The sequence below is a fragment of the Melospiza melodia genome, chromosome 3 (genome assembly GCF_035770615.1).
Source record: "Melospiza melodia melodia isolate bMelMel2 chromosome 3, bMelMel2.pri, whole genome shotgun sequence".
NCBI classification, from domain to species: Eukaryota; Metazoa; Chordata; class Aves; order Passeriformes; family Passerellidae; genus Melospiza; species Melospiza melodia.
This window is the reverse complement of record NC_086196.1, coordinates 54,144,839-54,157,666: the sequence shown is the minus strand read 5'-3', so window position 1 is coordinate 54,157,666 and position 12,828 is coordinate 54,144,839. Positions and strand designations below refer to the sequence as shown.

The 12,828-nt window shown below is 35.4% G+C and overlaps 1 protein-coding gene across 1 annotated transcript in view; it reads right to left on the bottom strand.

The window, feature by feature from the left end:
• Positions 1–12,828, bottom strand: part of PRKN (parkin RBR E3 ubiquitin protein ligase) — a 678,850-nt gene that overhangs the window by 371,684 nt on the left and 294,338 nt on the right. Inside the window, 1 exon segment of the mRNA XM_063151779.1 lies at positions 4,169–4,252. Coding sequence (XP_063007849.1) covers positions 4,169–4,252 — 84 coding nt within the window.

Genomic DNA, 12,828 nt, shown 5'->3' with positions numbered 1-12,828 from the left:
AATATTAAACATTAAAAAAAAAAAGCGACCAAACTTGCAATATAAATCTTTGCCTTGGGCTTACTATAGAGTTTGAGATGACTATAGAGTTTGATAAGAAGGGTGTGCTGATATTTAAGAAAATCCAGAAGTTCACAGAAATCCTGGTGCTTGTTTCAGAAATGGTTTGTTGAATCCTAGCATGTTTCAATAACTGGAGCAGAGATAAAAATGCTATTCAGTTATGATGACAGCTGATGCCGTCTTCAGAAACAAAGAATTCAAGGTAACAGTGGTGATATATATCAAATGGGAAGAGAAGTACATTTCTATTTGTATTACAGAGATTTTCATTTTTCTATTCCCAATAGCTTAACCCATATCTGACCTATAATCCTTTTTAACCCTTTCATTATTTCTGAGATTTTCAAGTCTACAGCAACTCTTTTTTGCACATCAAATGAGAATCCCAAGAACACATCAATACTTTTTCCACAGGTTTCTAAAGTTCAAAAAGGTTTGCCTTACATTGTGCCCTGGGGACATGGAAATGTCTTTCAGAAACTGATGCATATTCACTGGACTGAGGAACTAATGTGGAGCTGATTCCTATGAAACCACCACTTTAGTGGTTTATGGTGGCATTAATCTCTGTCTCACCATAAAAAGACACATTATTTCTGTGGTTCTTTATGACTTTTAAAAAGCACGAGCCTACATGAGGAAGCAAATATAATAGCATTTTTACATACAGGAGTAGAAAAAGTCCTTAATCGAATATTTACTTCAATGGATGATAAACAGAAAATATTCTGTCTGAGAGACAAAGAACTGTAAAAGTCTAACAAGAACACTCCTCCAGTAATATTTCATTTGAATAAGGAAAGGCTAAATAAATAGCTTAGTCTTACATGCATTCTGGTCACTTGTGAAGATGACAATGAATCCATAAAAATGATATCAAATACACTTGGGACCTGTTTTAGTGGTGGTCTTGGCAGTACTAGGTTAACAGTTGGACTTGATTATCTTAAAGGATTTTTCCAACCTAAATCATTCTGTTCTAGGCAGTAACAAAAACACTCATATAAGAAGAGCATTTCCAAGCACACCTGCACAGCTACATACCATGTTTCTGAATGAAAGTGTTTTGAGACAGACACCAAAAGTAAAAGGTTCTCTTTCATTTAATGAATGGTCCTAATTTGTGAAACTGAAAGAATGATTGCAATCCACATTTAAAACAGCTAAAGTTGACTCTTCCATTTTCGAATTACTATAGTTAAAGTTTGTTATAAAAGTGGCTTTTCTACAATTGCAGCAACATAAGTGTTCACAGGAACTCATCTTTTTGAAGCTGTAGAAGTTCAGACTGATTCTGATAGACTGTAATTAATGTGAAAAACCCCACAGTGACCTCTGCTTGAGAGCACATTGGAGCACATATTGAATCACAATGCACTTTACATTAAGATAATCATGATATCTTCTACAAATCATTAGAAATTTTATTTCACTGAAATGAAATTTGATTCTCATTATTTTCTCATATAGTCAATTACTTTATTTACATGTTTACATTACTTTATTTACATGCAACCAAAAGAATTAAAGTCTGTCATTCTGTCAAGAGACTAATTTCATACCAAAATACATTCAAACTAGTATTTTGGGGGAAAACGCACTACCTTGTGGTTTTTTATGTTGCAAATTGGTGCTTACAAAAATTGAAAATTGACAAAAAATCAATTTTTAACTGAAACATGTCTTGGGAGAGAAATAATGAAGTAAATTTTTTCCCCCTTAAACAGCAGTATTTGCAGTTTGTTGATAACTTACAACCAACAGCCTTAAAGCTTCTTCATTGCATATCATGGTAAAGAAGCACATACACTGTGGAGCTATTTAAGAGACATAACTCCACAAATGCAAAAATAAGTAGTTAATGATAAAACGTGACCCCATCTTCCAAAGATTGTAACAGGCAAGAAAAGCTTAGAGGTTTTAACTCATAATTTAGTTAAGGTTATTTTTATTCTGTTCCAAACAGTTAGTCTGTTTTATCAGAGCATAAAAGAACACCAAATCCTTGGAAACACTTTGAGATCTCTATTATTTCTCACTTGGAGCAAGACACAAACCAAAAATCTTAGTGATTTAAGCCTTTGAAATGGAAGATTTCCCAGAAAGTAAAGATGTGTTTTCACAGTGATTGAGGCCAAAGAAAAACAAACCATCCCAAAACACTAGAAAGATATCTTTCAGCAACCAGAGGATCTCAACAAGCCATCAATTCAAATATCTGATTCAGGGTTACCTACCTACTGGATAGTTAGGTAAAAGAAGAAGTTAAATTCATTCAAGTGCTTAGTTGTTCTTGACTAGATTGATATTGCTGGAAATTCTGGTCAAAAAATCCTAAAAATTAGGAGTGTTCTTGCACCTCGGTTTGCTTCAGTTCTAACACTGTTAGAGCGGTTTGTAGGTGATAAAGGGAAAATGTGTCAGTTTGGAAATAAAAGAACAGCACATTTCTCCAGTAACAGACTCATGCCTGTACTTCAGGTTGTCTCAAACTGCATTAGCAACATGTCTGTCTAATAAAGGGTGTCTTCTGAAATTTGTTCAGTGATGCCTTACTGAAAGATAACACTGATCCTTGGCTCTGCTAAGTATGCAACTTGCCAGAGGAATTGACAGCAACTGGAGTCATGGGGCTGAGTTGACTGGGTATTGGTTGTTTGCCACAGCATTTGATTTTAGCATTATGATCGGTGGGGTTTTTCTTCTCTCTCCACCAAGATGGCATTTTGTTTAATTTTCTGCTTTTACAAAATAAGAACTGATTCAATGAGGGAACGGGTTGTAGTTCAGGAGGGAGGGTTGCCAAAAGTGTCTTTATTTCACTACCTTTTTCACAAATACGCTGGATAACAAAAGCTCTAAGTTGGCAGCTGCAAGTCACTCAGGTATATTCTGCCAACAGGTGACAAAACTGGGAATTGTACTGCCAAGAGAAGAGCATTTGAATTTCTAACACCTGCCACTTTCAAGATCATGGTCTTTGTGCGTCCCTTCCAGCCCAGGACACTCTGTGATTCCTGGGTGGCTCAATCAAACACTGCTACAGCAAGGTGCACACCAAGAAGCAGAAGATCAAAGGCTGCCAGACCTCAGTTTCTCTGTTGGCTGCACATGGACTCAGCCATAAATCCCATGCTATTAAAACAACCATTTGGTATCTAAAGTTAGATAAAAATATTTTCTGGCACCATCTTTGGCCAAGCAGGAGACACCTATGGAACTGTATGGACACATCGCTTCACAACTGTCTTGTTAGGGAAGACAAAGAGAAGGTTACACCAGAGCAGGTGAGCACCTCTGGAAAAAGCTGTTTGTGTAGCTCCAATTTACAAATCATTGATGAATAGAATCTTTTCATATGTGGGAAGTTCAAGTTTACCTTTAAAACCTGTGTCCTGAAGGAACACTCAAACTAAGCTTTTTCCTGAGAAGGAATTACCTCTAAGACTTTAGTATTAGATGCTAGAAATATCTAATACATATGAAGGTACAAGTATACATACAAAATGTTTTGAAAAATCTCTATTAATAATTTGATAAACCTATGCTCCTTTTTACTTAGTCTTTTCACTGATGTCACTTTAAGAAACAAAGGAAGAAACAGCAACAAGGTATAAGAGAAAAACCGCAAAGTGGTCATCATGAAGAACCTACTCCTGCAGACAAAGCCCAATATGCAAGTTCTGATGTGCACTATGACATGGAAATTTGAAGCTTTCAAGGTAAAGACATACATAACAATTATAAAATAAGTGTTGACAGAAACATATAATTATTACATTCCACATTTAACCTTTGCATACTTGAAAATCTAAGAGTTATACTTCAGTGCAAAAGATGAAATTAAATTATTTCCTCCTTCATTCCAAATAGCACCCGAACAAAATTCCTCCCTTTTGCAAGACATCAGAAGTTTATTATCTAATGCTGAACATCTCACTTCAATAGAGATGTTCAGCATTAGATAATAAACTTATTATCTAATGCTGACAGACCATATCTGTCTCTTCACAGTCATTACTGAAATTCTAGCATGGTTTAAATTGTTACAAAGAATTATTCTTATGAGCACCACAGTACTTGGAGAAACATGACAAAATCTTACCGCTACATTTCCATTGCACCCTTGGAACTGGCAAACACCTCCTATTCTGTTGGGAATTAGCACATCATCCCAGCAAGATGGGCCCTACAACATAAAACCAAAGCATACAAAGATTATAATTTGCTTCATAAATAAACATATAAAAAACTTGGGTTTGTTGCTGCTTTTTCTACTCTTGTTTCTTTTATGTTTTAGCTGGACAGTTTTGTCATGATTATACTGAGAGATCATTCAGGTTACATAACAATATTCACCAGTAAAGCCCAGTGACAAACAGGACATGTGGTCCCTCCACCCTAAGGTCAGTGCTGTGGACAGGCATCATTAGTAGGTTACATTTTCTCAGCTAAAGACAGGAACTGAGTTAACCATAATTAAAAAGCTACAAAGACTCATTCTCTGGTTCAACACTGTTTACACATGGGCCTGCAGTTGACTAAGTGGAAAAGGAAAGAAAGATAACAGCTGGAAGCAGAATAGAGAATTAGAAAAACTGTAACTAGATTTCTTGTCTGTAGATAAAACCTTTACTTAACTGTAATACAACATAATGAAAATAGTAATAGAGAATTGTAATTAGATAAACATTAACTTCAATATTTATCAGTCGTTATTAAAGAAACTTAAAAATCCCCAACCCCTCACAACAAAACAATATAAAACCCAGAAAAAAACAGACAGAAAATCCTTATCAAACTTTACAGTGACTTTTTGAATATGTACAGTTCATTTATGATTATAGTACCAAGCAGAAAAAAAAAAAAGGATTGCAAATCATCAATATTTCACAACGGCAAAATAATGTCATTAACAGGATGATCTATCAAAGAAGAAAATTTATATATATATATAGATATACATACATACCATATATAGGAACATTTATAAAAACATTTTGCATCACAAAAGATTGACACTTGTACGCTTTCTCTTTTTATAATTATTTCACACCAATTAATATTTAATTTACAGACAGCAAAATTAATCTGAGCAATAGATTTGAAGTTTACAGGTATCCACATACATAGTAGAAACAAACAACTGAAGTATAAAAAATGAAAACACTTGATACTTGGATTACTCAGTGTTTGGGATAGAATCAGTGCCCAGAAAATAGCAGAAAATCTTCAATCAGAGGAGAAATTATGGCAGTCAAGACATTGGTCACATTAGTGAAATTAGTGCCTACTTCAAACACCATGAATTACAAAGTAATCCAGCATCACATCTACATCCAATTCCTTCTAGTTCTTTATCAGGCACTTCAGCATTGTGTGGGCACAGCTGAAATGATTTTAGAATTCTCTTAGTAGTGTGAACTTAATTATAAAATGTTGATCCAGCCTATCTAGAAAGTTGAGTAAAACAACTTGGCCTTCACTGAGCTCCACTCTCTACGTCATCTAGCTGAAGTGCTGGCACATGTAAATTGAATTGCAGGCATTCACAGGGGTGGCAAATCATAGTTTTGGGTCCTTGGGTGAACACAGGTGGAGTGGAGTTAGTATAAAGTAATAACACTTGATATTAGAGGTGGGGGGAGGGAAAGGAGAGAGGGGGCACGACATTGAATTAATGATTTAAAACATCTGAAAAATAAAGTTTGCCACCAATTAATTATTCCAGTGAATTTTCACCTCTCATGAAGTTTTAGCATTCCAGAAAATTTGCAGGAAGAACAGTAAGGCCACCTTGAGATGCTGCACAAAGAACTAACTTCTTTTAATTGCTTTCAACTCAGTAGTTAAAAATTTTATTTGATGCCCCCCATTTATTTATTTTTCCCCATGCCACAAAAGATTGAACAGATCTCTAGCATTCCTTCCACAGCAGTTTACTTTCCAGACAAGAAAGTAATCTACCTTCCCATCCCTCATATAGGTGCTGTTCCTTATCTTTTACTTTTTATCTTTTAGTAGCTCTTCCAACTCGATCATTTTGGAATATAAGGAACATCATACAATACAAATGACTTACATGACCAGTGAATAGGAAGATGATATTTACAAACTTGTTCAAGTCCTCCTAAATACTTATTAAAATGTAATTTACTTTGCTGATGGTTACTACCAAGGCAGTATTTTGGTGGAGCTATCTATCAGAGCTCCTGGACTATACTGCTACATATAATATATGTCAAAATCTGGGTTTTTTCCCCAGTGCACATCCCTTAATAATGACATATGTTAGATTTCAACTGCCATTTCAAAGCAGTTGTAATGTGCATCCCAAGGTCCACAGAGAGGCTTCCAGCAGGTCCTTTCTATGTTCTCCCATACTGAACCCATCTTCTTGCTTTCAAGGATGAACCAGCTATATGCCTCACTCTCCAAGTCTGGAGCAATCACCTAATGGACCTTCTGCTCCTGTTGCAGTTTAAATGGACTCAGCAACACTTTTTTCTGCTGTTTGCAGGTAAGATACTTCAGCAGTTTTGCCCACCAAATTGTATTTTTATATTTAAAGTGCTGGAATTAATTTAATTAATTTTTTTTTTTTTTGCTTTCTAGTAGTTTAGTTATCAAGTTTAGTTATCAGTGTTAAAGACCTGATCTTCATTAGTAGCATTATAAACCAGGTCTCCCTTCTCTTGGCAGTTCTTTGATCAACTTTTCTATAATAACCTGATAGCATCCAGAAGTTTATTCTTGGGATTGTGATTTGACATGATACATAATATACATTAAAGTAATATAAATACCCCCTTATGACAGTTTTTCCTACACTTTCAAAATTTTGCTTGCTATCATTATTTGGTCACACAGTTGTTATAGGGAGTCATATTTTTCCCTCCTTTTGAGGCTTGGAATTTTAATTCATGAGGATGACATCTAACTCACTGACTTGATAAAGACAACCAAGACTAACAAGTTAATGTTTAATTAACAGCTGTACTTCTTTCATAGTCATATTTACTAACATACTTTAATTAAAATACTTTTTTTTCCAAATTTGAGGAATTCAATAGTTGCCTTTTATTTTTTTTAGTTTTAGCTAATCCTTACATGATTTCCATTTGGGAAGAGGATACTAAAAAAAAAGAATGAGAAATAAGAAGCAAGTGTGCTGTATAAAACTTGGGATCTAAGACGGGATGGGGATAGGGGAGAACACTCATTTGAATTAAAAAAAGCCCAGAAACATACTTACTCAAACCCCAAGAAAAGTCTTTCTTACTTTTTTTTAAATTTGGTACTGGTAACACAGGAAAATGATTTTTTCCTGTTTCTTCATCCTTGTGTGATTAATAGAAGACTCTCAAAGTTAATGATGCTGCACCAGCATATACACAAAAAAGAGTCACACCAAGATACACACCAAGTTAATTTAAATGAGTGTGTAGAAGCAGTTCCACAGGTATGCTATCAGCTCTGGTACTAATAATTATCTTGATTTTACAAGAAGAAAATATTTCAAACTAAACTTCTTAGAGGAATTGATGCTTTACTTCACTGAAGTTATTTCAGGTGAAAACTTCCAAAATATTCATTAGTTTGCAGGTCTGGGTATATAGTCACAAAAAGGTAATAAGGTATATTCATTCTCAGGCTAGGAAAAAACTCCAAAACATCCACAGGAGCATTTATAAGGTTGAGGTTCTAGAAAAATGCATTTTTAAAAGAAACTAAAAAGGGATGAATTTATGCAATGTTGACTACCATTAGAATTAACCACTTCAAGTAGCACTATATCAAGTCCAAATATGCTTAGTATGAGAATATATTTTATTAATTAACAGTCACAATAATAATAGGAAGTTTGCAGTCACCTTTAAGTTCTTATTTCCAAGGGAAAGCCAATGTACTACATGGCTTGATATGAACTTGTAGTGCTCTCTCTCTCTGCAATCATTTCCCCATGACGTTTCTCAAGCACACAAGACTACTTTGCACGCAAAGCACTTTGACTATTTGAAATAAAAATGTCATCATTTACTAAAAACATGTTAGAGCATGTACACAGGGAACTAGGAGCACAATTCCATGTTATCAGCAACTATCAACTGTTCACTCACACTGTAGCTAAGAACTTCCTATTTTTCCCTTCATAAAAATCCCCACAATATTCATCACTTCTTTAACTCTTATGATGGACATAAAACCTGTAAAAAAGTCAGGTGCATTTAACTCTTTTGGTAACATTATCCAGACCCAGCTTTAAGTCAACAGTGGTTTCTTTTCTTTCTGTTTTAGCAAAACTTAGATCAAGTTCTTAAGGCACAAGACAGCATTGATTTAGCTGGAATTATAGACTGACAGAATATAATGGGTTTCAGCCAGTTTAGCATTGATGAGTGGAGAGAAAAAAAGTAATAAAACAATAAACCCCAATCAACCAGAGAGCCCCTATTCTACACCTCAATTTCCAAATTAGTAAGAAGAAAAAAATCTCCTTTTCCACATCTGTTCTTGGCATTCTTCATGGCCATATTTTATTATTAATGCTAACCTAACACAGTTTCAAAAGATTTAGTGTGCTTGAAAATTTTAGTTTTCCACCTTCAAAACAAAAATAGAATAAAAGACATTTGTCCTTGAAAAACACAGTGCATTCAAAATGTTAATGTTTCTGTAGCGACAGTACTACTAAATGTCATTGCTATAATTGCGTCAAAACACAATTAGGAATTCTGGCAAGATAAACACTTTGAAATGCAATTTTTGTACCCTTCTTTCTTGATTTTAAGAAAAGCTTGTCAACCTGCAGGCCAGCCAATCACTTGTGGTGTTATAACACTGCAGGCTCTAGTGTTTGTAATTATTAGTTTGCATTAATCAGGAACATACTGTGAGAGGAACAAAGCCGCCTGATTGCGAGATTAAAGCAACTGCCCCTCTTGTACCCAGCCAAATGGCTCCCAGAGAAAGCTCTGCATTAAAATAAACACATCAGAGAAGGCTTTTCCGGTCTATAAGTGGGAAAATGACAGAATAAAGAAAGAAATAGAAAGAACACCACTAAATAGAAAAAGTCATATCAAATGTACTTGAGTACTTCCCAAATAAGCAGGTATGGAAATTTCTCTGCCTTTAGCATATGGCAACTGTTCCTTTCCTTTTTGAGGGGGAAGACAGGAAAAAAAGTTGGTGAATGATATATTAAGCTTGAAGTGAAACTCCTTTGCAGCATATGAAGAACAGGGAGGACTGAGATGTTTTTTCAATGTATGAGGGAAATACTGGAAGTCTGTGTACATTCCAGTAGTATATTGCACTGATGCCCAGTACAGAGGGCAGTACAGTACACTCTACTCCTCTCTATCCTGTAGCCAAGATCCAGTTTTTTATTATAGAACCAAACCTAAATTTTCATCAGAAACATCTCAAAAAAATAAAAAAAAACTTAAAAAAAATCCCCCAAACCAGAAATACCATCTAGAGATCTCGGATGACAAATTATTCAAAACGTGGTTGCTGACGGAACTGTTGACTTGTGAAGTCAGGGAAAGGTCAGAAGCAGAGGTCAGCAATAGAAACCAGTGATTCATCAAACACTCTGAATCACTTAAAAGGCTGGAAACTATCCATGTATTCAGTACTTTGTATTTTCACCACTTTACATTCCCCTCTAGTGAACAATATGCAGCAGAATATCATTAAAACACATATTTGTACCTGCTACTATCTACATAAGAAACATAAATCATTAAAATGTTGAGCAAATGACTCAACCAAGAAAAAACTATTAATGCAGAAGCATTTCTAAAGCCATGTAAGAAATAATTTCAGGCCTTCAGAGACTTTAAAAAATCAGCATTCGAAACACAGGAGAAGTGTTAAATCTGATGCAAATCATGCAAATATTCAGGCTCCTCTGCGAAAATTATGGCTACTGACTTGTCTCTGTGAGAGTATCTGAAGAGCTAGACATTGTATAGGGAACCTCAGCATGATTTCAGGATCTTGAGGCAGTAAGACAGAAAAAACCTCCCAAAATACAGGGCTTACTAAATAAAATTTATTTCCTTTTTGCCCCTCTATCAGCAGTACACACACCAAGCTAACACAATTCACTGCTTCCAATGCCAGTACAGGTGGGCAACTCTGCCTTCCAGACACAGCAGGAACCAAGATATATCCTAATGGTAACCATGCATTTCTGCTATGAGAAAAGATTTAAAGAATTAGAGTTTTTTCCAGCCTGGAGAAGAGAAGACTTGTGGGTGATTTAAATACAGCCTTTCACCACCTTAAGGGAACTTACAGGAAAGAGGGATGGGGACTTTTTACAAGAGCATGTAGTGACAGGACAAGGGGGAGTGGCTTCAAGCTAAAAGACGGTAGGTTTAGATTCAGTATGAGAAAATAATTCCCTACTAGAAGGGTAGTGAGGCACTGGAACAGGTTGTCTATGGAGATTGTGGATGCCCCTTCTCTGGAAATGTTCAGGGCCAGGTTGGAAGGGGTACTGAGGGGCACTGGTTTAGTGCAAGGTGTCCTAGCCCATGGCAGAGGGTCAAGTGATCTTTAAGGTCCCTTCCAACCAAACTTACTCTATGATTTCTACTAAATGCTTAAATATTATACAGATATTATTTTTCCCTAAGTAAAACTATGAACCACAGCATCCAATCTAGCACAAAATGCATTTCTACAAATTCCCCAAGCCCAGCCTACCAGCATCCCTCGTGAGAAAGAGAAGATAAAAATAGTTTATAAATGAGGTTACTATTGAACTAGCCAGGAAACTCTTGATGGCCTTTTACAGATGTTCTGCTTAAAACACTTGAAAATTTGTCATGGTAGATAATCTATTGAATGGAAAAACTGTCAGATTGGCAACTTTGAGGACCAAAATCATCTGCTTAACACAAAGGCAGAGGTAATTAAAGTTTACCTACAATTTATGCAGATCTACAAAGACCATTACCAGCAGGGAGAGATAAATTTTTGCTCCAAAGTTATGTATTTTTTTAATATTTCTGACAAGACTGATACAAACTGACTAACACATGGGGACACGTTATTGCAGGTACAGCTAACCAATTTACTGTGGACTGACTTTGACAAGCAATCTCTCATACAGCAGGGAGCAAAGTATAGAAAAATACTATTAAATGAGTCTTGGGATTGGTTTTAAAGAGGTTTGTGATATAGGACTGGGAGGACTGGAGTTAACTGCTCAGCCTAAAAAGCATATTAAAGAATCCATCAGAAGGAATGTTATTATTATTATTGACTTTGGTTATTAGACCAAATCAATAAAGCACATGGATAGCTTTTTTTATATGAGAAACGCTACTGAAGAGAAGTCAATCACACGCTTTAAGTCATTGTGGGGACTGAACCTACTGGTTTGATTTATAGTAGGATCTTGGAGATGAAATTTTCCTTTAAGAGTGACCAGCTTAATTATTAAATTGACAGTTCAATGTCAATAGTTATAACTCTTCCAAAATTAAATAGCAGACAATTAGCTAAACTGCTCACAGGCATGTAATTATGAACATCTCCTTCATGGTAGTTATTTCAAATGAAACATGAGAGGATCACATCTGTAACTAAAAATGCAGGTAAGTATAGTAAAAATAATCATGTTGTTTTATTGATCATTGCTTTTTCTTTCTTAAAACAGGTTTCTTTCTTAACACAGGTTTCTTCTTTCTGTTAAAAATTAAAAAAAAAAAAAAAGAAGAAAAGAAAATACATGAATGAGGTGCTTTTAATAAGTTCTGGTCTTTTCTTTCATAGTATCTATAGTACAATGATTTACAAGAGTCATCCTGCTGGACCTCAAAGAAATAATGAAGGTTCATAAAATACACCCGAGATAAAGGGCTGCAGATTCATCTCTTCATTGACAATATTTTATAGCATGCATTGTGTTGCCAGCACAAACACTTTCTTATATAAGCAAAATAAAATTATTCAAAGTGTGCCTTTGATTAGTCCTTCCCAGCAAAAAGGGAAAAAAAAGAGAATAAAGATAGCACAAATACAACAGCAGCTGAAAAATTGAACAACACAGTCCTGCTGCTGCTCTAAACTTTAGTTGTGAATGAGAGAAATAGAGCCGTAAGAAAGAGTGGATGTAAAACCTCCTAAACCAAACAACCAAACTTCATTCAAATAATCTGTCAGACTAATGATTTATAATCTATAAACGCTTTCTATCTAGATGGCATTAAATACTTTTTCAAGGCTGAAAGAAGAAAAGAGAACCAGAGAAAACACCTGTATTCTCTAAACATGCCATGTACTTGCCGTGTCCATTGAAGTAACATTAAAAAAATAAACAAAATTCCACAATTACAATCCGAGTGTTAACACCAGCAGATCTCACTGAGGTCAGTGTAACCAGGAAGAGGCTAAAGCCCTCTGGCTTCAGTTGTTGTTTCTGCTGTGGTGACTTTTCTGGGATTCTTCCACAGGGGAGCAGGCAGAGCTAATGGACAGGGGAAATCAAAATTTCTAAGACTCATCCCTATTTTTTCTCCAGCTGGGATGTGCTTACAGTTATTTGAGACACAACTGTCAACACACAAAAAATTAGTACATTTTGAGGACTTTTGGCTGGAATCAGAAAGTGCAAAGGCTGGTTTGTTTGGCTACCTAAAACACTCCTGTTCTCATGCTTTCCCCTTCTAAGTCAGAGTTACAAGCTGTAAAAGCTGACAGAACTTGGATTAAATTTACTGTGTGCCTGAGCTTTTCCTGAAG